Source organism: Equus quagga, chromosome 17 (assembly GCF_021613505.1).
Source record: "Equus quagga isolate Etosha38 chromosome 17, UCLA_HA_Equagga_1.0, whole genome shotgun sequence".
Lineage (NCBI taxonomy): Eukaryota > Metazoa > Chordata > Mammalia > Perissodactyla > Equidae > Equus > Equus quagga.
The window spans coordinates 857,748-879,690 of record NC_060283.1 but is presented as its reverse complement, the minus strand read 5'-3'; the positions used below and the strand labels follow the sequence as shown (position 1 = coordinate 879,690).

Sequence of the window (21,943 nt, the reverse complement as noted above, 5' to 3'; positions counted from 1 at the left end):
ATCCAAACCGGTGAAACCCTGGGCTGCCAGAGCGGAGCGTGCGAACTTAACTACTCGGCTGCAGGGCCAGTCCCAGCTTTACCATTTTTAAAGAGATAAAAGGCAAACTTGAAAATTTCAGTAGGAAACTTGCCAACTGTAGACACAGCAGATTTTGAAATTGATCAGATGGAAGTTCTAGAACTGAGACACAGTAATCAAAAGGAAGGACTCAATGGCCAGACATAATGACAGACATGGTTGGAGAGAGATTTAATGTTCTGAAAGATAGGTGAGAAAAATCCCTCTCCTGAACGTGGCCCAGATGGAGGACAAAAGGGCAAACTGCAGAGTGGGTGGGAGACATGGGGTGTGGGGAAGGGTCTGGAAGGCCTCATTGGTGTCCAGAGGGAAAGGAGGAATGGTGGGCCCGAGAACTTTCAAGAATTCAGGAAATTCACCAAACCACAGATTCAGCAAACAGTTCAGATAAATAAAATGAAATCTACACGTAGACACATTATTGTGAAAATGTATAAATCCAAAGAGAGGAAAGCTTAAAAGTAGCCACAGAGGCAAAAAGGTGGGCTGTCTTCAGAGGAGCGACATGTATGCTGACACCTGGCTTCTCCCAGTGACAAGGGAGGTGGAACCACATGGAAAACTCAAATGCTGGAAAATAACAGCCCACTGGAACCGTTACCTAGCAACAAGGTCTTTTAAGAGTGAAACTAAAAAAGACCCTTTTCAGACAAAAATGGAGAGAATTTCTCACCAGAGGGCCCATACTGAGGGAAATTCTGATCTACTTCAGACCAGAAGCAAAATAATCCCACATGAAAAATAGATACAGAAAAGAAGGAAAGAAGTGGTAGATACGTAGGTAAATTTACACAATCTCTGTGTATAATAATGTTTGTGAAATTAAAAATACATGTAGAAGTAAAATACTTAGCAAACAGACAAAGCATGGTAAAACTTCGGTAGTCCCAGGAACACGAGAGAGCTGCATCTATAGATAAAAACCTTGCCGTCAAGAAAGCTGGAGGCCAGTGGTTCCCCTGGTGAGCGCTATCATTTGAGGAAGGAGGTGGGGCTTGGTCATGTGACATGGCCTGTGGGATGGAGACAGTGTCTGTGTGCCACTCGCAAACCTAAACTTGAAGGGGGGTTGCTCATTTCCCATCTTCTCCGTGAGAAGCACATGCTTGGGTTGCGGCTGGGTCGGGAGGCTGGGAGACACACAGAGCAGGTCCAGATGCAACTCGGGTGACTAGGGTGGTGAAGGCAGCCCCAGCCAAGCCCCGGCTGACTTGCAGTCTCTTGAGCAAAAAATCCCTGCTGGTTGTGTAGCCACTAAATTTTGAGGTGGAACGGTGTAGTTGTGATGACATTAACTGGCATACCCTCAACTTTGAAACCTTCAGAGAAAAACTGTTGTGTTGTATGTAAGCAGAGATATGGTAATTTCCTGCTATTGATTGTCTTCAGAAGTTGACCAGATGGCGTACATGGATTTGCTAAATAACTGCTGGCGGTGTTCACTAAGTTCCAGGCACGAGGGCTACAGAGATGAATAGAAAAAGTTCCCATAAAGAATGTATGTTATTGTAGGTGTAGAAAGACTTTAAAAACCCAGAACTTTTTACTGAGGAAACATGAAAGCTTACATGTCAGGGGGTTTATTATACTGTTCTCTTGCAGGTGTTCCTTGCCCAGCTTTACCAGTTTCCATCATTTTGTAATGTGCTTTCATCTTTTGCTCTTGTTTTTTCCTGGAATATTTTGATGGAGTAATTTTTAAAAAGTGTCTTTATGAGATACAGTATGTTTGAAATAAAATTCACTCGTTTTAAACGTGCACTTTGAATTTTGGCAAATGCGTGTATTCATGCAGCCAGCAGCACCACAGACGAAATAGAGAACGTTTCCACCACTCCAGAATGTCCCCTGGTGCCCCTTTGCTCTTAACCACCTTCCCCAGCCGCCATTGATCTGCTTTCTGTCACTATGGTTTTGTTGTTTCTAGAAATTTCATGTGAAAGGAATTGTGTGGCGTCGCGTCTTCTGCGTCACTTTCTGTGAGTGAGCACAGTGCTGTCAGGGTTTGTTCACGTCACGGGTGTCAGTGATTGGTTCCCACACAGCGTGCTTTGCTCACCAGTTGATGGGCATTTGGGTTTTTCCCAGTTCTCCACTGTTGTGAGTAAAGCTGCTGTGAATATTGGTGTGCAAGTCAGAGTGTGGATGTGTATTTTCATTTCTTTTGGGTCGATACCTAGGAGTGGACTGGCTGGGTCATATGGAAGGTGTGTGTTTTACTTTTTACGAGACAGCCACACTGTTTTCCGGAGTGGCTGCACCATCGTGCTTCCCAGCAGCCCTGTGAGAGTCCCGGTTCCTCCATAGCCTCGCCAGCACTTGCTATGGTTAATCTGTTAAATTGTAGTTACTCTACTGGGACTATAGTGGTACCTTCTTGTGGTTTTAATTCACATCTCCCTTTTTAAACAGCTAAAATCAGTTGAGCTTTATAGAGAGTGAAGAACATGCCCCGGGTCTGTGGGGACACTGGGGAGGGAAGGCAATACTCTGGAACCAGCCGTTGTGAGACATTTCACAGAGGAGGGGACACTTTACCTGACATGGGGTGAGGGGAGCCTTGGAGGCAGTGGTACCAGCACAGTGCAGAAGCAGGGGACTTCCTGTCTGCCCTTGGTGTCTTATCCTTTTTACCTCTTTGAACAGAATAAGATGCGTTGAGCACCCATCTCTGTGAGAGGAAGGGTGAAAAAAGGGTCACAGCCTAGAAATCATCCAGAAGAGTCTGGGTCTTGGTCACCTTTTCCTAGTGACAGAAAGTTATTCCTGCATCGTGCGGAGACCTGGAGATTATTCTCAGCGTCTTAGTTGTCACATGAGAACACTTCGTTGGCAGGGTAGGGTCTGACTCGGGGTGGTCAGGCTCAGTTCTCACAGTGGGCTAGGAGCCCTCTCCCCACCTTTATGTGGGTGCATGTGTGACCTCCCAAACCCTGGTAGAGGCTAGAGGTTTAGAAACCTATGTGTCTGGGGGCCATGTCTGTGTTTAGCACAGGGGTCCTGTCCTTAAGGCACAAATGGCAAATTTGTGTCAGCCTGAGGCCTCCTAGAGTCATAAGCAAAGCTTACAGACACTGGGCTGGCTACCTTTCCCTATTCTTAAAAAGGGGTTATCTTGGACTATTTTTGACCATAGCCACTGTTAAAGAGTCAGGATGGGGCCTGAGAAGCATGAGTGACGAGTGGGTGGTTATTAGGTTAACTGGTGCTAGAGCCGGGGTGTGGTCCCAGGCTGCGGCAGGAACAAAGCAGGAGCGGCAGGTGCTGGGGAGCCCCGTCATGTGGGGTGCAGAGGGCCGACCTGGCTCTGACCCAGATGGCGGGTGACTGTCAAGGGCGCCTATCATTCCCTCTGGCCTCGGCACTTGAGGAAGAGGAAGCATGTCCATGTGTCCAGATGCTGTGGTGACCAGCCCACTCTCCAGTCTTGTGTTTTATCTATTTGATATTTTGTTGTAAAAATATCAGGTTTTATGGGGCTGGCCCAGTGGTGCAGCTGTTAAATTTGCATGCTCCTCTTCAGTGGCCCAGGATTCGCCGGTTTGGATCCCAGGTGGGGACCTATGCACTGCTTATCAAGCCATGCTGTGGCAGCGTCCCACATAAAGTAGAGGAAGATGGGCACAGATATTAGCTCTGGGCCACTCTTCCTCAGTAAAAAGAGGAGGATTGGCGCCAGATGTTAGCTCAGGGCTAATCTTCCTCATAAAAGAAAAAAATCAGGTTTTAGTCATTCTAAGATTTTTTTTTCACATTTTTCACATTCTGAAACCAGCATGCATCTCAAGAGCCTGTGAAATATGGTCCTCATTAGCTTCAGTGGTGGTCTCACGTTGTTCCAGGTGCCACTAAGCCCCTGGAGCAGTGTCCTGCTTCATTTCCTTAACGGCCCAGTGAGGAGCGGGCCTTAGAGAAGTTGAGGGACCCCAGGACACAGCCTGGACCCTGATCCTCAGTCAGGATGCATTTGTAGTTTGTGGCCAGCTTTCCCAAGCAGGGATATGGGTGTCACTACCATCATCCCCATTTACAGCTCAGAAAAGGCTCTGGTTAACAGTTTGAAATTAGTGGAATCAAAAAACAATTCTAGCCCAATATTGAAACTAACATTTTAAGGACTGTCTCAGTCTGGTCCAGTCAGGAGAGAGAAACCACAGTCAGAGTTAGGGATGTTTACTGTAAAGAATTACTGAGCTCTGGTAAGAGTGACTAAGATACAAGGGGGCGGTGTGGCCTGGGGCTGAAGGAGAGCTCCCAGGAGAACAAATCTGGAGGCCCCTTCCTGGACCAGGGCGGGTAGGTGAGCCAGCTGGAGAGCAGAGAAGCTCAGAGGGCAGAGAAGGTTGTCACTGGTTTGGCCAGGGTGCAGAGTTGGGGGCATGCAGAGGGCAGGAACTCCCCCATCCACAGGCAAATTGTGTGGGGCTGCTGGGCAAATCTGGATGTTGGTGTGGGCAGGAACCTATCTGGCCGCTAGGGTCGTGTTGAGAGGGCTGTGGGAAGGTTATGGCCAGGGTGGGGCCGAGAGGTCACTGTGGGACCACAGAGCTCCTCCCATCTTCACCCCAAACTGCGGGCAGGCCCCTTCCTGCACCCGTGTCCCTCAGTGCTCCTTTTGGAGACAGCTGTGAAGGAAAGGCGCAGAGGGGTTCTGCCCTGGGCCCGAGCATTGTGGAGGTGTGTTTGGAGCTGACCACTGGCTTGAGGACCCTCTGTGTCCTGACAGTGAGTTTTGCAGTTGGGAGACTGGCTTGGGCTCCTGAAGAATGAAGAGCCAGGCCCAGCAGTGCCCTGTGGAGGGCTGTCAGGATGCTGGGCTCCTCATGCACGTGGAAGGGGTTTCTTGTGCACTCTGCCTGGGCCTTGCTCCCGAGGTAGATAGGTGGTAGGTGCTGGGGATGTGCCGGGTGAATGCAGGTGGAGCTAGCAAACACACTTTCTTGACAGAAACGAGCAGGCTTTTGTTTTCAAGGCCTTCCACTGAGTCTGAAGTGCAAGTGCTGTCCCTTGGAGCAGTGGCACAGAGTGCCTGGGGTGGCTCTCCTTGCCCTGATGGAGGGTTTTCAGAGTGTGTGAGGTGTGCCTGAGGCAGGATGCATTATGACGTCATTCTCAAACTCAGAGGTGGCCCTCCTCTTAGTCTGCAGCCCTCACAGATGCGTGCTGCTGAGAAGCCAGGTCTGGGAGGGTTGATGGTTTGAAACTTGCCAGACAAAGCAGTGGGGTCACCATCAACCTCAGGTCCAGCAGGCGAGCCTGCAGTGAGCGCCCCCTAGACCCAGCCGAAGCTCTGCGGGAGCCCCCAGCCTGACACCGGCATATGTCCCGGGAAGTGATGGTGCCTCCAGCCCTCAGGCCTGAGTCTTCATGGGAGCTGCTTGATGGAGGAAGCCCGCCCAGCCGCACAGTTTCTGATGAGAAAGAGAACCGTTCTGAAGGGAGGACTCAGGGCTCGGGCCTCATTTGGATGCAATCAATGAAGAGGAAAGGCTTCCTCAGGGGTCACTCTTGAGCAGGTGAGGAGCACCTTAGATGAGGAAGAGTCAAACTGGGGCAGGCACCTGGAGGAGGTGCCTCGACAGAGGGAGCCAGCTGTGTGTCTGCACCTCTGGGGGGCCCAGCCCTGAGGGAGAGCAGATCTGGGCCACGTATTCTCGGGGACTGTTACTTTTCCCTGTTTGCACTGAGCTGTGGCACCGACAGACCAGTCTCCCTTTCGGTTCCCTTTGCAAGTGCAGGTTCCCCTGCCACCCCCTCACTGAGGATGTAGCCCCTTTGGTGCTCTGGCTTCAGGCGGGGTCCCCTGTCGTCTCCACTCTGGCTAGGACCCAGGTCGGTCTCCAGCCCTCCTCAATGCTTTGTGAGTGCCCACACTGCCTTCTGGGCCTGGGCATTTACCCCGTGTCATGGCACTGTCAGGGCTGAGAGATGCTTGACTGTTCTTGCCCTCACCACAGCCTCCCTTTCTGTGGGCCTAACCTTTAAATGTGTGCCCCTGTGAGTCTCCCAGTGTTGGGAAGGGCTGTAGGAGGGACCCTGCCTTTGGGGTCCTGCAGGAGCAGAAACCAGCCATGGTGCTTCAGGGAAAGCACCCCTGTGCCTCCCTGGCCATCTGCCTAAAGGTCAGTCTGACTGGGCTGTTGCTGTCTCCTCTCACACTGCTGGGTTTCCCTCTAAAACGTGCTCTAACTGAGGAGCAGGGACCTGTCTCTAGGAGGTGAGAGGAGGTAGGGTGGTACTTTTTTTTTGTTTATTTTTTGCTGAGGAAGATTCGCCCTGAGCTAACATCTGCTGGCTATCTTCCTCTTTTTCTTTTGTATTTGGGTTGCTGCCACAGCATGACTGGTGACGAGTGCTGTAGGTCCTATCCCAGAAACCAAACCTGGGCCACTGAAGTGGAGCATGCCAAACTTAACCACTAGACCCCTGGGACTGGCCTGGGGCAGTACTTTTTTGTGAGTGTGAGGAAGATTGTCCCTGAGCTAGCATCTGTGCCAGTCTTCCTCTACTTTGTTTGTGGGAGGCCGCTACAGTGTGGCTTGATGAGCACTATGTTGGTCCACACCTGGGAGGCGAACCTGCGAACCCTGGGCCGCTGAAGCAGAGCCTGCGAACATATCCACTATGCCAGTGGGCCGGCCCTGGGGTGGTACTTTGGACTTGATTGTCAAAGGAGGCTTCCAGAAGACAATGGAATCTGGGCCGGTTCTTGAAGGACAGCTAGGTGGGTAGGAGTTAGGGGATGGCTGCTGCTATGGTGGGCTGCATGCCCCCCACCTGCCGACGATTTCCCACAGTTGACGGGGATGTGTTCCAGCCAGGAAGTGACAGAGCCGGCCTTCTCGGGCACAGCAATCAGATGAGCGAATAATGGGTCCTTGGGGGAACCAGGCCTGGTCCGCTTTTATATTGTTTGGTCAGTAAATTGTGTGTCAGTTTGCTGCTGAAAGGGAGGGAGTGTTCTCAGAGCTCCTCAAGGTAAGGTGTCCAACTGCCTGGCTGACACATAATCAACTGTCTCCCCATGAAATCTTGGGCAGGGGGCTCTTTCTTCTAGACTGTTCTTTGAGGTCTGCCAGTGCTCGTTCATGAAACATGAGTGTCCCGACCCCTTACTAATGAGGAGCATTGTGTCGTCATCTTCTGCTTCCCCTGTGTCCTACATGGGCCCTTCATACTGTGGCAGCAGTGTCCCCATAAGACTAGCTTAATAAGATGACCACCCTTTCTGGTTGTCACCTCTACAGTCTCTAGAGATTGACTCTAAAGAATATCTTACACTTCTCAGGTGAAATAATAACTTCTGGTATTTGAAATGGCAGTGGTCCTTTTTAAAATGACGTTTTATATTCTGCCAGCGACCTGTTTGGAGTCCACCTTGCCAGCACCTCTAGTGTGGTGCTCCGTCAGCCGGGGTTGGGTGAAGATGCAGACGCCCTTCTCATCCCCTGTGTGTGAGCTCTGTGAGTGGGTGATTTGTCCTGAAACTGGTGTGAAATGGAAGACTGTTTAGAGTATGTGCATCTGCCTAAATTGATAAACATTTAAAGAGTAACGTGCTGGTTTAAGGTCGGGCTTGCTCCCGGGGCCCTGGTGGATTGTGGCAGTGTGGGGTGAGGCCCGGGCCTGGCCCAACTGCACCTGCCGAGGGCTGTCCTGGGAGGGCAGAACTCTTGCTGCCATGTGTTCTGGTTTCTGTTTTTTAAGGGAAGCCAAACATGTGGATTCTGATGTGTATCACCCGGTTAGAAAATATCATTCATGCCCCATACTGTCTGTGGTGCGTCTGCCCAGGGGCCTAGCTGCCTCTCTTTTGGAGGTTGGCTCATATGCTTCCTGCTGATGAGTTCTCTGCTTTCCCTGCCTCACCCACCTTTTCCGTAGGTGACAAGGCTCTTGATGGCTATAGTAAAAAAAAATACGTCTGCAAGTTGCTCTTCATCTTTCTCTTGGGTCACGACATTGACTTTGGACATATGGAGGCCGTGAACCTGCTGAGCTCCAACAGATACACGGAGAAGCAGATTGTGAGTGTGGCTGCAGGGCTGGGGCTGGGGCGGGATGGTACTGAGGACGCCTGTCCCACCCACGGAGCTCCAGGTGCTGATACCTGAGGCGGCTGGGGCCTCACTCCCCTTTCCCACTGTCCACCGTGCTCCAGGCATCCTGGGTAAGGTTCTTCTGATCAGGTGGCCATTTCTTTTCTTGTTCTTTCTCTATGGCTTCCATCCAGGCTGGGAGTTTCCTGTGGGTTTGGATGGGCTACACGAAGTCCAGCTGTGATGTCCTGGTGCCTTGGGTGCGGCTCTTTCCCATGAGGTCTGCCTCAGAGGGATGGAGGGGCGTGTCCTTTCCTACAGCACCTGGCTGATGCACTGTTGCAGATCACTTTGCCTTGGCCCCTTGTACAACTTTCTGTTTCTGAAATGGGCACCATACCTCCATGGTTTAAGACCTAGAGCTCCAGATGGGTGTGCCCTTGCCTCGCTCCCAGCTCCCAGCACCTTCTTAGACAGTGCTGTGCCCAGCTCCTGAAGCCTCTCTGGCTTTGTAATTTCAGTCCTGCATCCTGTTGGAGTAACATTATTTCTGTATGTTTTCTCCAGTATTACAAAGTACCATTTTCCTCTATTTGTCCAAAAATTTAACTACAGAAAGTGAAAAAATACCCTAGATGCCCCAGGAATTTTGTTAACTATTGGTATTTACTCAATAAGAGTTTATTGAGAGTCTGCCATGGACCAAGCAAAGTGCTGGGGAGACCCCTGGGGACACAGTGATCAAAAGCAGTCATGGGCCCTGCTCTTGTCCAGCGGGGAGATGGCATCAGACAGTGCGGGAAATAGAGAATTACAGCTGTGGCCAGTGCTTGGGGAAGGAGGCGTGCAGAACCCTCTGGGACCCTGAGGAGGGGGTGGCTGTAGGGGGGGCTCCCTGGGGAGGGTGTCCTGAGCTGAGACTGAGAGCAAGGAGTTAGCTGGGGGATGAGGGCAGACAGAGCAAGTGGCACCCTGCCAAGGGCACGTGCGTGGGAGTGCAGAGCTGAAAGGGCAGCAGCTGCCAGAATGGAGAGCAGGAGTAGGCTTATGGATGGGGCCTTGCTCCTGAGGCTGACAGGAAGCTGGGCAGGGGTTTAACCTGCCTGGTCAGTGATCAGATGAGTCTTGAGAAAATCACTATGTCCCCGTGTGGGGAGGGCGTGGACAGTGTCACTGGAGTTTGGCCTGGGTGGTGAGGGGAAGCTGGGGACACAGAGACAGATTCAGGAGAGGGGAAGACAGCAGTCAGTTGGGTTTCTGGAAATCTCCATAGTTTCTTAGTTACAGCCAAGGCAGGCCCTTTGCCTAAAGGCCCCTTCCCATCCTGTTCAGGATAGCGGTGAGTACAGGGCACTCAGACGTGTCACCACAGATAAGTGAGTGTGACTTGGGGGAGGACCAAGATGTCTGATTCTCGTGGGGACATCTGACTAAATGCCTCTTAGATTCATCCTGAAGGACTGTCCCATGGCAGAATCGGAAGCAGAGACTTTGCTTCTGTAACAGAACTGGTGTTTTTATTAACATGCAGGTGGCATGAGTCTGACAGCAGTATGCTGAGCAGATTGGAATAGTGCTGGAGGCTCACCGAAGGCTGGAAGTGTCTGCGTTGTCGTCCTCAAGGTATCTCAGCACCCATGTGGAGTTAGATTGTCATGAGCTTTCTGTTCTCTTGTCTTTCTGGAACCCAGGGATATCTCTTCATCTCTGTGTTGGTGAACTCTAACAGTGAGCTGATCCGCTTGATCAACAATGCCATCAAGAATGACCTGGCTAGTCGAAACCCCACCTTCATGGGGTTGGCCCTGCACTGCATCGCCAACGTGGGCAGCCGAGAGATGGCTGAGGCGTTTGCCGGGGAGATTCCTAAAATCCTCGTAGCTGGGTATGTGTCTTGTGATGTGCTAAAAATATGTATCTCTCATGTCGAATAAATCAAATATGTAACTACTTAAAGAATTTATAAAGTAAGTTAATCTCCCATCGTTTTTAGTGGGGGTGACGTGAGACAGTTGAAAGTTGGATCTAGAACTACGAGTTTAGATGTCAGGTGAGGTCCAGCCAGACCTTCCCTCCCCCAGGACCACTGAGATTTTAAAGTGGGTTAGAGAAGAAAGCCAAACCCTGCCAACCACCAACCAACCACGGAGGGGCTTCAGCCTCACATAGGGCCAAAGAAGAAGGAACAGTTGTTCTGTGGTGTGGCATGGCTCCTCTTGCCCTTTCCCAGAAGCGTTACTAAGGACAAGCACCCAAATCCTGAGAATGCTTAGTAACCTACCTCCCACTTCCTTTCATTTGGAGAGAAGCTGAGTGGGGCTGAGCAGGCAGCTCTGGAAGAGTTTCAGCTAGTGCCGGGCCCTCTGTGCCACGGGTCACGGCTGAAACAGGGCCCCACTTTGTGTTCCAGGATGCTCTGCTGAGTTAAAAAATTAACCCAGAGCCTACACCGGGCAGCACTCCTGGCTGAATAAGGGACTCCATCTAGGGCACTTCATCAGGACTCAGGACTTGGTCCTCCAGGATGACTGCCAGTGCGCAGACAGACCAGGATCTGGCAACTCCAGTTCCTCTATCTATGGAAAGTGCAGATGGGCCTCAGGTGGATGCTATGGCAGGGGTCGAGGGTGTGGGGTGTGTAGCAGCAAGGAGGGGTTGTCAGAAAACTCGCCTACACCTCATTAGTGCTAGTGGGTCTAGACCCATGGTTCTCAGCCGGCAGTGTTGCCCCAGGGGACCTTGGGCAAAGTCTCAGCATGTTTGGTTGTCAAAATGGACAACCATTTTGTCCATTTTGGAGAGGGCTTGAGGTGCTGTCCCAAACTCCCTGGGGTCTGAGGGTTTTGTCTGCCATGGCTTTTGCTTTATTTCCAGCATTTTGAACAATACCTGGTACATAGTAAGTACTTGATAAATATCTGTTGGATGAATGAAATGTAAATAATCTCTGAAAAGTATTCAGATAATTCAAGAACATTTCCCTGAAATAAAGGATGGACCACCACTGCAGATTGAAAGGACACAGGAGGATGTGCATTGAAACACAGGCTGGACGAATATTGAAATGGAAGGATAAGCAAAGAATCCTGCAGCAGGAAGACAGTTGAGCCATGTCTGCAAGTTAGAAGGCCTGTGGGACCTGGTGTTGGGCCCAGCCGAGTCATCCTGCTGGAGTCAAGGTTGTAGGCCGGTGTTCTACACCAAAAAGTCTAGATAGTGTGGCACCCACGAGCCTTGCTGGAAGAAAATTACCAACTCTTGAAATCCAGGTCACTAATAGAGGACTGATACTAAAGTGCTCAGGGTGCTGGGGCCCAGAGATGGGGCCGAGTAGCAGAAGGATGGTGGGTGCAGAGGAGAGCATATTGTTACAGCTTAGTTGTACAAAGTAAAGGTCATGTCACCAGAACCGGGATGTTGGGGAGGGATGATAGGGCGCCTTTTATGCTGGGATTCAGTTGGCGCTCAGAAAGAGAAGCTGTCCAGGGACTGGGCTCTGGGCCCTCAGCTGGAGACAGAATTGAAACAAAGTAGGCAGGGATCCCCCAGTCCCCCCATTGGATGTCACATGTTGACTTCCCTCTCCTCGAACCTTCTTACCGAGAGTGGCTCTCTGTGAAGGCATTGGAGCAGTGTGGGAACGGTGGTCAGGTTGGCCCTCCTGGATTAGTCAGGACTCGTAGCTGCAAGCATAGAAACAAACTGGCTACTGTAAGCCAAAGCCGTGTGTTACTGGGTGGCACAGATAGCAGACACCCAGGATGGTCTTGTCAGTGTACCTGCGCGGAAGGGAGCTTGGCAGAGTGGGCTTGAGGTTCTGCCATGAGGCCTGGAGGCCGTGGCTGCCCTGCTGCTCCTTATGAGGCCAGCTTGGGGCCAGAGGCAGGGACAGGTATCTACTTCTGTTCCCCAGGGGTGTTTGCATCCGAAAGAGAATTTTTTCCTAAAGTAATTTTTCTTTGGAATAGAATTGGGGGTGGTTTGGGGGTTTCTCATGTTAGTTTGGACTCATTTAGGAATAAAAAATCCCAAAGGCAGATAGATGGTAAAGATAGACCCAAACCCTTGTCTTCTCTCCAGACAGAACAAGAGCCCCCACTGATTCTGTCAGTGCCTTGAGGATGCTGGCTGTTTCTTTTTCAGACGTATTTGGACAGCCTCCACTGGAGGACTCCTTGGTGGGCCTGTCGCTTTCCCAGTTGCTTAGCAGAGTTTCCCTAGGGTTAGGGAGGAGCAGGGATAAACAGAGCATTGGAAACATTCTGTGCCCTCCACTAGCATTAAAACCAGAACAGAAAGCTCTCCAAGCTGCCCTCTCCTGGGGTGTCTGCAGTTGTTCTGACCCAGCCCCTCAGTGCTCACTCCAGTTCTGGGATGCTGGGCTCCCAGCCCAGAGCTGCCACTCTTCTCGGTCGCCCCTGCGAGAGGCGTGAGGGCACCTGGTGCTGCCTCTGCTGCTTGTGCAGGGTGAAGGCAGGTGCAGGTGGGGCACCTGAGGAGGGCACCTGATAGTGGTTTCGGAGGCAGGGGAGGAAGCCACCAGGTGGACACCGAGTTCTCTGGTAGTGCAAAGCCCTCTGACACTTTTCTGTTTTGATTGTGTTATTAAGTGAATTGTGAGAAAAAAATACTGTAATTCAAATAATTAAAGAGGAATGCTTGTTGAATATGATCAGCCTGCATAGCCAAGGTCATATTCAGCAGTTGGGAAGAATGTTAGAACTGATATTTTAGAGGTGATAAGGTTAACAGTGAGAGAGTTGTGTTGGCAGGACTCTTTCCTGTTGATTGTGTTTGATGTGAAGTCCGTGGAGGTGGCTCTTTAGAGCAGACAGTTGTCATTGTCCGTCACTGTCCAGACACGGTACATACGAAGACCCCTTGCAGGAGATGGGCATGGGCCTGATCATGTGGAGAGATTGAAGCAACCTTATTCTCAGTGTCCTTCCAGCCTCCCCACTGGTGCGCCTCTGGTCCCTTGGTTGCTCTGGAGTGGCCTTGGTGCAGCTCTGGGCTGTGCTCGGCTTGTTGGGTGCGCATGGCGGCTGCCAACTGTTCTCGCATGACCACCGGGGTCTGTCTTTCAGGGATACCATGGACAGTGTGAAGCAGAGCGCTGCCCTGTGTTTGCTGCGTTTGTACCGAACGTCTCCCGACCTTGTGCCCATGGGCGACTGGACGTCCCGAGTGGTGCACCTCCTCAACGACCAGCATTTGGTAAATATTTGCCTCTGGACCAGAGTCCACCCTCGCCCCACTGAGTAACCTATTTTGGAATAGCCGTTGTGAAAACAGCTCACTGTGATTTCTTATGATGCCAGGGGGAGACTTACATAGCTCAGTCTGTCGAGCCTGTGAGTGCCTGCAGTTAGGGGCAAGGAGCTCCCCTTCCTGAGGACAGGAGGAATCAGACATGATCTCTGGCTCCCCCTATAGCCAGGCGCTGGAGGACCTGCATGCTGGGGCCGCATAGATGAATGAGACAAAGATCAGCATCTTCTAGGAACACCCTGTCCAGTGAGGGTGTTCCCGCATGGCATCCTCTCTGCTCCTTGTTTAGGGCTCTGGTGGGGGTGCCCTGAGGTTCTGACCTAAATTCTGGCATGTAGTCTCACTAATCTGCACGGCCACTCCACAAGCCAGGCTCGACTGTCTTTCCTGTGTCATGGATGGTGACAGGGAGGTGTAGAGCGCTTTGGTGGCTCTTGTTAGACATGAGTCAAGGCCCTGTCCACACTGGAGGCAGGGTCAAGCAGAAGCATTGTTGGACGGGGTGGCCTTGTCCTGCCTGGATTCTGTTATATAAATGAGAGAATTGAAATTCAACACAAACAGAAAGATCTTCCTGCTGAGTAGACAGCTATGAGTATGTTATCTGGTTACTACACCTTTTCCGAGAAGAGAAATCTACCTTAAAAACTTAAAAATAAATGATCATCTCTTGTAGATTCAGAGAGAGCTGGTGGCTGTATCAGCATGCTTGCTGTAGTGTGACAGCCTCTGAGCTCTCACTCCATCATCATTCCCGTGCTTACTGGGAACAGATGTGTCTGAACAGGGGCAGCCCTTCCTCAGAGTGGAGCTGAGCACCTGCACGCTGTGTTGTAGGGAGAGGGGACGGCCCTGGGCAGGAGGAGTTGGAATTGCTGTCTTCACTCACCAGTCATGCACGCTAGGTCACACTTGGAATGGTCAGGTTCAGATTCTGCCCATGGAGTCATGGAAGACAAGCTGGTGGCTGTGAGGCACCAGGTCACAAGTTGCTCATCAGGGGGACCCTGTGAGGGGTTGGGGCTTGTCTAGATTTTCCCATGAGGAAACCAAGGCTCAGAGGGATTAACTGGCTTTGCACAGATCCAGGCTTGAACCAGGAGTTGATGAAGGTTGGAGCTGGGTATTCTGCTGTCCTAGGACCGAAGAGCTGGTGAATGAGGTGGTGAGGAGGCAGGGTCTGGTCTGCTCTGTTGGCCTGGGATGGGGTTGCTGGGCCGCTAGTGCATGCTAGTATCTAGGCTCCCCCTGACATGGTGCGCTCTGCAGACCTAGTTTGTGAAGGTTCGTGGCATTCTGGCACGTGTCGTCATCACTCCTGCCTGGTCAAGGAAGCTTCCTACAGCCACACGGCCGACAGATGCTGAAGCCCTCAGCTGGTGGGCATCTGCACTGAGCGCTTTTCAGTGTGGTGGAGGCTGCGACTCAGCTGGCCACCAGGGCTCCTCTGTGTGATCCTGCGGCCCCGCTGTTGGGTTGGCTTTTGTATTGTCATGTACTCGACACGTTTGCCAGGATCACTGCTTGGCGCCTTCTTGGTTGTAGGCCCCGGGAACCCAGCTTGAAGTGGGAGAGGTAGAGGGGGCATCAGAGCCAGACTGAGGAAGGCTGTGCTCCTGCTCAGCTCTTTCTTCATCCCTGACGTTCTCTGCATGTGTTCTCTGTTCTCTTGGGTGCTGTCCTCCATGTGGCATGGCTTCTGTGTCACACACCTCCTGGCTTTGCCACTGAAGAAGGCCTGAGAATTGGCTTTCTTTGGTGTCCAGGTCAGGAATCCCTGGTAAGAGTTCCAGCTGCCCATCCAGAGCAAGTGAGCTCCTGTTTGCCCTGCTGAGAGCAGCGGGGGACCCTGGGGGTGGGGGGGGGGGGGAGAGGTCTGTGTTGGGCGGGGCGAGCTGTGATGTGCTGACCCTGCATGAGTCAGAGGAGGAGGACTGCCTGTGGAGAAGGCTGCCTGGGCAGGGGAGGGGCTGGGGACCATTGAGGAGATGCTGTAGTTGCCCCGGCAACCAACTGTGGCCAGAGGGACAGAGCCATGGGCCGTATGGGCCTCCTCAGTCTCCCCCTCCCACTGCCCTCTCCTCAAAGACTCCTGCAGGGACACAGAGAGTAGTCCATGAGCCCCAACTCACTCTCGTCAGAAGACTGCTCGATTAATCCCATAGAGACTTAGTACATCTTCCTGGTGAACCAGGCTGGGCCCCAGACACCAGGAGCCACAGGGAATGCCCTCTGCCCTAACAAATCTAGCGCATATTACAAATAGTGAGTTTGTTAAAGTTCTCTGTTTGGGTGGGAAATCTGTTGGCACTTACTTTGCCTGCCGAGGAATGGACAGTAAGGCCAGTTGGATCCATTTCTTTAATCTGGCTTTCACATTTTCATCAGAAAGCCAAAGGAGCAGCACAGGACAGCTCTCAGATGAGGCTGCTGAGGCACCGGAACTCACCCCACGGTCTGCTTCCTGCTGCAGCAACTCTGCCACCCTCTCCCACCCGCTCAGGAGTGGGGCTGGAGGAGGGACAGGAGCAATCAAATACGGATCTGAGTGAAGTTTCCTGAGCTTTGTTCGAATTTGCACAGTCGATAATTATCTTTCGTTTATGTTTTTTATATTTGCAAGAAGACTTTCTTACATAACCAGTACCTTCCTCCATGAGCCGTGAGTTACTGGGAGTAACTGCCAGTTGTCCTGGGACTTAACAAAGGCTCCACCTGCGCCGAGGCCGGGGTGTGGGGCTCCACAGGGAGGGGAGCGTCTCATCCGGGCCTGCTGGTGCTTCAGGGACCAGGATGGCGGAGACATGGCCTGGACCACTTTTCAGAAAGGGGAGAATGGGCTTTTTCAGTTGCTGTTTTCCACACTCTCACTTCCGGTTTGTAAAGATTCAATGAGTCTAAAGACAATGTCTTCCTCTCTAGTCCACACAAGAAGGATTTCAGTTAGGGGCAGCCAGCTCAGCTGACCACAGGGCCAGGCAGGGAGCTGAACCCAGAAAAAGACGATAGGGCAAGTGGTGACTTGGCCTGGAGCTGCTGCCGCCCATGCTGCCGTCACCTTGCAGGGTCTGGGCTAAAGCCTTGCTGGGTTTCTCGGTGTTCAGAGAGGAACTTTTTCAAAGAAAACAACCTATATGTACTCCTTCGATTTCTATGACCCCTGTGGGCCTATCAGAGTGGGTCTCTGGGGTGGCCGTGGTGCCCAGTTTGTTTAACTACTCTAAGTTGCTCTTAGTTTAAAGTTTTATTTGGAAAATGAATTTAAAATGAGAGGTCAGGGACTAGCTCTGTGGCCGAATGGTTAAGTTTGCGTGCTCTGCTTTGGCAGCCTAGGGTTCGAATCCTGGGCGCGGACCTAGCACTGCTCATCAAGCCATGCTGAGGCGATGTCCCATATGCTACAACTAGTAGGACCCACAACTAAAAAAATACGTACAACCATGTACTGGGGTGCTTTGGGGAAAAAAAGGAAAAAAAAAGAAAAAGAAAACAAGAGGTCAGCTTCAGGTATGTGACTGGAGTGGAAATGTCTGTTGTCGTGTGTTTTCTTGCAGGGAGTGGTAACTGCCGCCACAAGTCTCATCACCACCTTAGCACAAAAGAACCCAGAAGAGTTTAAAACCTCTGTCTCTCTGGCCGTCTCCAGATTAAGCAGAGTAAGTCTGTGATGGGGACAGGAACTCAGGGTGGGTATTGGTCTTAGTTATTTTATGTAATTAATATATTAGTATACTTTTTAGAATGCAAGATATTTGGCCCAGTTTGTAAATTCAAGAGTGAATTTACTCTTGAACTTAAGAGTGGTTGGCTTTTCTCTCAGCCTTTTTGTCAGTTGAGGAATGTCCTGTCCCTGTGAGGAAATGCACAGAGTGCAGCTCCCTGCTCGTGTTCTGGAGCCTGCGCACTACTACATTGCCCTGCTCCGTCACCCTGCTGTGTCACCCTGTCGGCTGTGGGCGGGTGCCCTGGGGCCCTCCCTTCCCGCCCACCCTCGCCCTCCCACTGCAAGGAGCCCCAGGGAGCCCGTTTCCTCCCCTCGGGGCCTTCACTCCTGGCCTGCCTTCACTCCTGCGTTCCTTTCCTTCACTGCCTCAGCCTGCATCCTGAACCTGTCGTGTAGCTTTGACTGTTTTGAATTTTATGTGAATGGATCATACAGCACATATTCTTTTGTATTTGACTTGTTTTGCTCAACATTGTGAAATTAATCGCATTTGTTTTGTGTGTTCTTCCTTTGTTTGTGTAGAATTCGTATGAATAGACCACAACGTATTTATCCTTCGTCTCTGGGCGAGCACTTAGCTCGTTCCTCCTCTGAGGCTGTCATGAATATCCTGCTGTCTACGTTGTGGATGTCTCTTGGCTACATGTACATGAAGTGCTGGCGGGTGTACCCCAGAAGTGGTGTTGCTGGGGCATGGGGTAGCAGCTCTTCACCTTGAGGAGACAGTGCCAGAGCAGCTCCCCAATTGGCTGTGCCAGCTGGCACCCCCCCCCCCCCCCCCCCGTCCCCAGCAGTGTGGATGGTTCCGCCACTCTGCATCTTGGCCCTTGAGATTTTAACCATTCTGGGTGCAGGGTAGTATCTCGTTGTGATTTGAATCTGCATTTTCCTGATTATCAAGGAGGTTGAGCAGTTTGTGTATTTATTGGCTTTTTGAATATCTTCTTTTGTGAAGTACCTGTTAAGTCTTTTGCCCATTTTTCTATGGAGTTGTCTTTTTTGTTGTTTTATAGAAGTTCTGTATATGTTTTAGATATGGGCCCTTTGTTGGTTATATTATGTTGAACCAAACAAAATTGCCAACATTTAACCATTATTGGTCTTCAAAAATGGTGGCTTTGTATGGTTCAACCTACTCTGTTTAAAAATCTTGTCCTACTCTCTAACTTGCCATTTGACTCTCCTAATGAAGTCTTCTGTGATCAGAGTTCTACATTTTAATGTAGTCAGATTTACTCATCCTCTCTTTTATGGTTAGTGCTTTCTCTGTCCTATTTATGAAGTCTGTCCCTGTTCTGAGTGCTCACATTTAGATTGACAACCCACCTGGGGGCTGGGTTTCTGTGTGTGGTGATACTTTTTCTTGAATGACATCCAGTTGTCCCAGTACCACTGCTAAAAAGGTCCCTCCCGCCAACTCTGCAGTGCCACCTTGGTCATAAACCAGTGGGTTGTGTCTGTGCCTCGCTCCATCACTTTTTCTGTTCGTCTTTGCACCAGTGACATGCTGTCGTAGTTACTGGAGCTTGAGGGTAATTCTTAATGTCTAGAGGAGCAAGTCCTCTTATCTTCTTCTCCCACCCCCAAAATCCTACTGGGACTGCCTTTAATCTGTAGGTCAGTTTTGAGAGAGTTAAAATCTTTGAAGTATTGAGTCTAAATCTATGACCATGGCTTCTCTCTCCATTTATTCAGATAGTCCTTAACTTCCCTCAATTATGTGTTATAACTTTTTATTTTATTTTATTTCATTGAGGTCATATTGGTTTATAACATTGTGTAAATTTCAGGTGTACATTATTATATTTCAGCTTCTGTGTAGACTGCATCATATTCACTACAAATAGTCTAGTTTTTATCTATCACCGTACATATGTGCCCCTTTAGCCCTTTTGCCCTCCCCTCCACCCCCTTCCCCTCTGGTGACCACCAGTCTGTTCTCCTTATCTGTGTTTGTTTGTTTGTTTACCTTCCGCATATGAGTGAGACAATACAGTATTTGTCTTTCTTCATCTGATTTATTTGGCTTAGCATAATACCCTTAAGGTCCATCCATGTTGCTGTAAATGGCACGATTTTGTCCTTTTTATGACCGAGTAGTATTCCATTGTGTGTATATGCCATATGTTCTTTTTCTGTTCATCTGTTGACAGGCACTCGGGTTGTTTCCACATCTTGGCTATTGTGGATAAGGCTGTGATGAACGTAGGGGTGCATAAATCTTTTTTTAATTAGTGATTTCATATTCTTGGGATAAATACCCAGAACTGGAATAGCTGGATTCTATGGTAGTTCTATTCTTGATGTTTTGCGAAATTCCCTTACTGTTTTCCATAATGGCTATACCAGTTTGCGTTCCCACCAGCAGTGTATGAGGATTCCCTTTTCTCCACATCCTCTCCAACACTTGTCATTTCTTGTCTTATTAATTATAGCTACTTTGATGGGTGTGAGGTGACATCTCATTGTAGTTTTGATTTTCACTTCCCTAGTAATTAGTGATGTTGAACATCTTTTCATATGTCTGTTGGCCATTTGTATGTCTTCTTTGGAAAAATGTCTGTTCATATTCTCTGCCCATTTTTTGATTGGGTTGTTCACTTTTTTATTGTTGAGTTGTATGAATTCTTTATATATTTTGGAAATTAACCTCTTGTTGGATGTATGATTTGCAAATATTTTTCTCCCAGTTGGTGGGTTGTCTTTTTGTTTTGTTGATGGTTCCCTTTGCTGTGCAGAAGCTTTTTAGTCTGATGTAGTCCCATTTGTTTCTTTTGTTTGTTTGTTTCCCTTGGCCGAGGAGACATGGTATTCAAAAAGATACTGCCAAGACCAATGTCAAAGAGCATACTGCCAACGTTTTCTTCTAGAAGTTTTATGGTTTCAGGTCTTACATTCAAGTCTTTAATCCATTTTGAGTTAATTTTTGTGTATGTGTAAGATAATGGTCTACTTTCATTCTTTTGCCTGTGGCTGTCCAGTTTTCCCATCACCATTTATTGAAGAGACTTTCCTTTCTCCATTGTATGTTCTTAGCTCCTTTGTCAAAGATTAGCTGTCCATAGATGTGCGGTTTTATTTCTGGGCTCTCAATCCTGTTCTACTGATCTGTGTGCCTGTCCTGGTGCAGCACCACGCTGCTTTGAGTCCTCTCGCTTTGCAGTGTGTTTGGAAGTCAGGGAGTGCGATACCGCCAGCTTGCTTCTTTTTCTCTCAGGATTGCTTTGGCTGTTTGGAGTCTTTTGTTGTTCCACATAATGTGTTATAACTTTTTGAGGAGACGTTCCTTTATCTTTTGTTAGATTTATGTCTATTTATTTTATTTTGAAAATGCATTCTCAACAATACCTTAAGAACTTTATTTTTAACTACTGTGTCTTGGTTTATGCAGTTGACTTTTGTATATTGATCTTGGAGTTGGCAACTTTGCCAAACTCACTTATGAACTTCAGTCCTTTCTATGCACTTGATTGCTTTGGATCTTCTTTATATTCCATCATTTGTCTACAGACAATGACAGTTTTTTTCTTTTCCAATCTGTGTTTGTTTGTGTTTCCTGCTTTATCGCTATAATTTGACCCTCCCCTGCAGTGTTGAATATGAGAGATGATTGGTGTCTTGCTTTTAGTCTCAGGAGGATAGTCTTTAATATCTTCCATTGAGTATGAGGTTTGCTGGTTTTGTTGCTGCTGGTTCTCTTTATCACATTAAGGAAATTCCTTTCTATAGCTTTGCTAACAATTTTATCATAATTAACTGGTGAGACCATTTGAACTTAGAGTTTTCTTCATGGGATGAGTTCTAATTATGGATTCAATTTATTTAATAATAAGTTAAGGGACTTAATATTTTCTGTTTCTTCTTTTGTCAGTTTTGGTAAGTTGCATTTTCTTGACATTTGCTAATTTATCTAAAAATTGACCTGTACTGACAGTCACTGTGTGTGGGATCCTTCACAGTTTGGATGCTGAGTGTTTGCACCTTTTTGTTCTCCTTGACGTATCTCATTGGGTGTGCGATGATTTCTTTAGACTTTGTTGGTCCTCTTGATTGCGTTTTTTTCCTACCTTATTTACTTTCTGCTGTATTGTCATTGTTTTCTTTCCTTTACTTTCTTTGGGTTAATTTGCTAGTCTCTTTCTAAACCCTTGAGATGAATTCTTCATTGCTTTTATTTTCATAATTATTTCAAATGTGTACGTTTAAAACTGTGAATTTCTCTCTCAGCATGGCTTTAGCTGCATGTAACTTCTTGTAAAGGCAGCCTATGTTGGCCATCTTTGTATTATGTGGAGTGGTGTGGTCCCTGTCCTCCTCCCCCGTGTGTCTGCGTTCCACCTAACTGCTCTGCTTGTCCCGTCAGTGCCTGACACAGCTTGGAGCTTGCCTCACTGCAGGAAGGGCCGCATCCCGAGTCTGGGCTGGTATCTTGCAGCTGAGGGCAGCAGTCAGGGTGACCCTTCCTGAACATGCTCACTTCTGGCCTAAAGGGTCACCTCACTCCTGTGAGCTTTGTAGGGAGGAGCTAGTCTGCCCTCTCTGACACAGGAGATGGAGAAGGCACTGGGCTGTGTGAGGGTGGGAATGTAATGTTTTAGGGACAGCCATGGATTCAGAGGGTTGATGGAGTGTCTGCCCTGCCAGGGGTCCTTCTGGACAAGGAGATGGAACTGGGAGTGAAGGAAGTGTGCTTTCTGGCCTCAGCGCGCTCATGCGGGGGGTCCACACCTGGGGATTTTGGGGGGCAGGGCTGGGGTCAGAAAGTCAGCCTCTCCCTTTTCAAGGGACCAAAGCTCTCCCTTTTCAAGGGACCAAAGCTCTCCCTTTT

At 49.4% G+C, this 21,943-nt stretch overlaps 1 protein-coding gene across 3 annotated transcripts in view; it reads left to right on the top strand.

Moving 5' to 3' along the window:
• The window catches only part of AP2A2 (adaptor related protein complex 2 subunit alpha 2), a 96,819-nt gene that overhangs the window by 36,459 nt on the left and 38,417 nt on the right, over window positions 1-21,943 (top strand). For 2 of the 3 annotated variants that reach the window (XM_046643285.1, XM_046643286.1), the window contains exons 3-6: window positions 7,966-8,108; window positions 9,812-10,005; window positions 13,208-13,337; window positions 16,946-17,047. In XM_046643285.1, the coding sequence (XP_046499241.1) occupies window positions 7,966-8,108; window positions 9,812-10,005; window positions 13,208-13,337; window positions 16,946-17,047 (569 nt within the window). The remainder of the gene's footprint in view (window positions 1-7,965; window positions 8,109-9,811; window positions 10,006-13,207; window positions 13,338-16,945; window positions 17,048-21,943) is intronic. The other variant, XM_046643288.1, reaches the window with a different exon arrangement.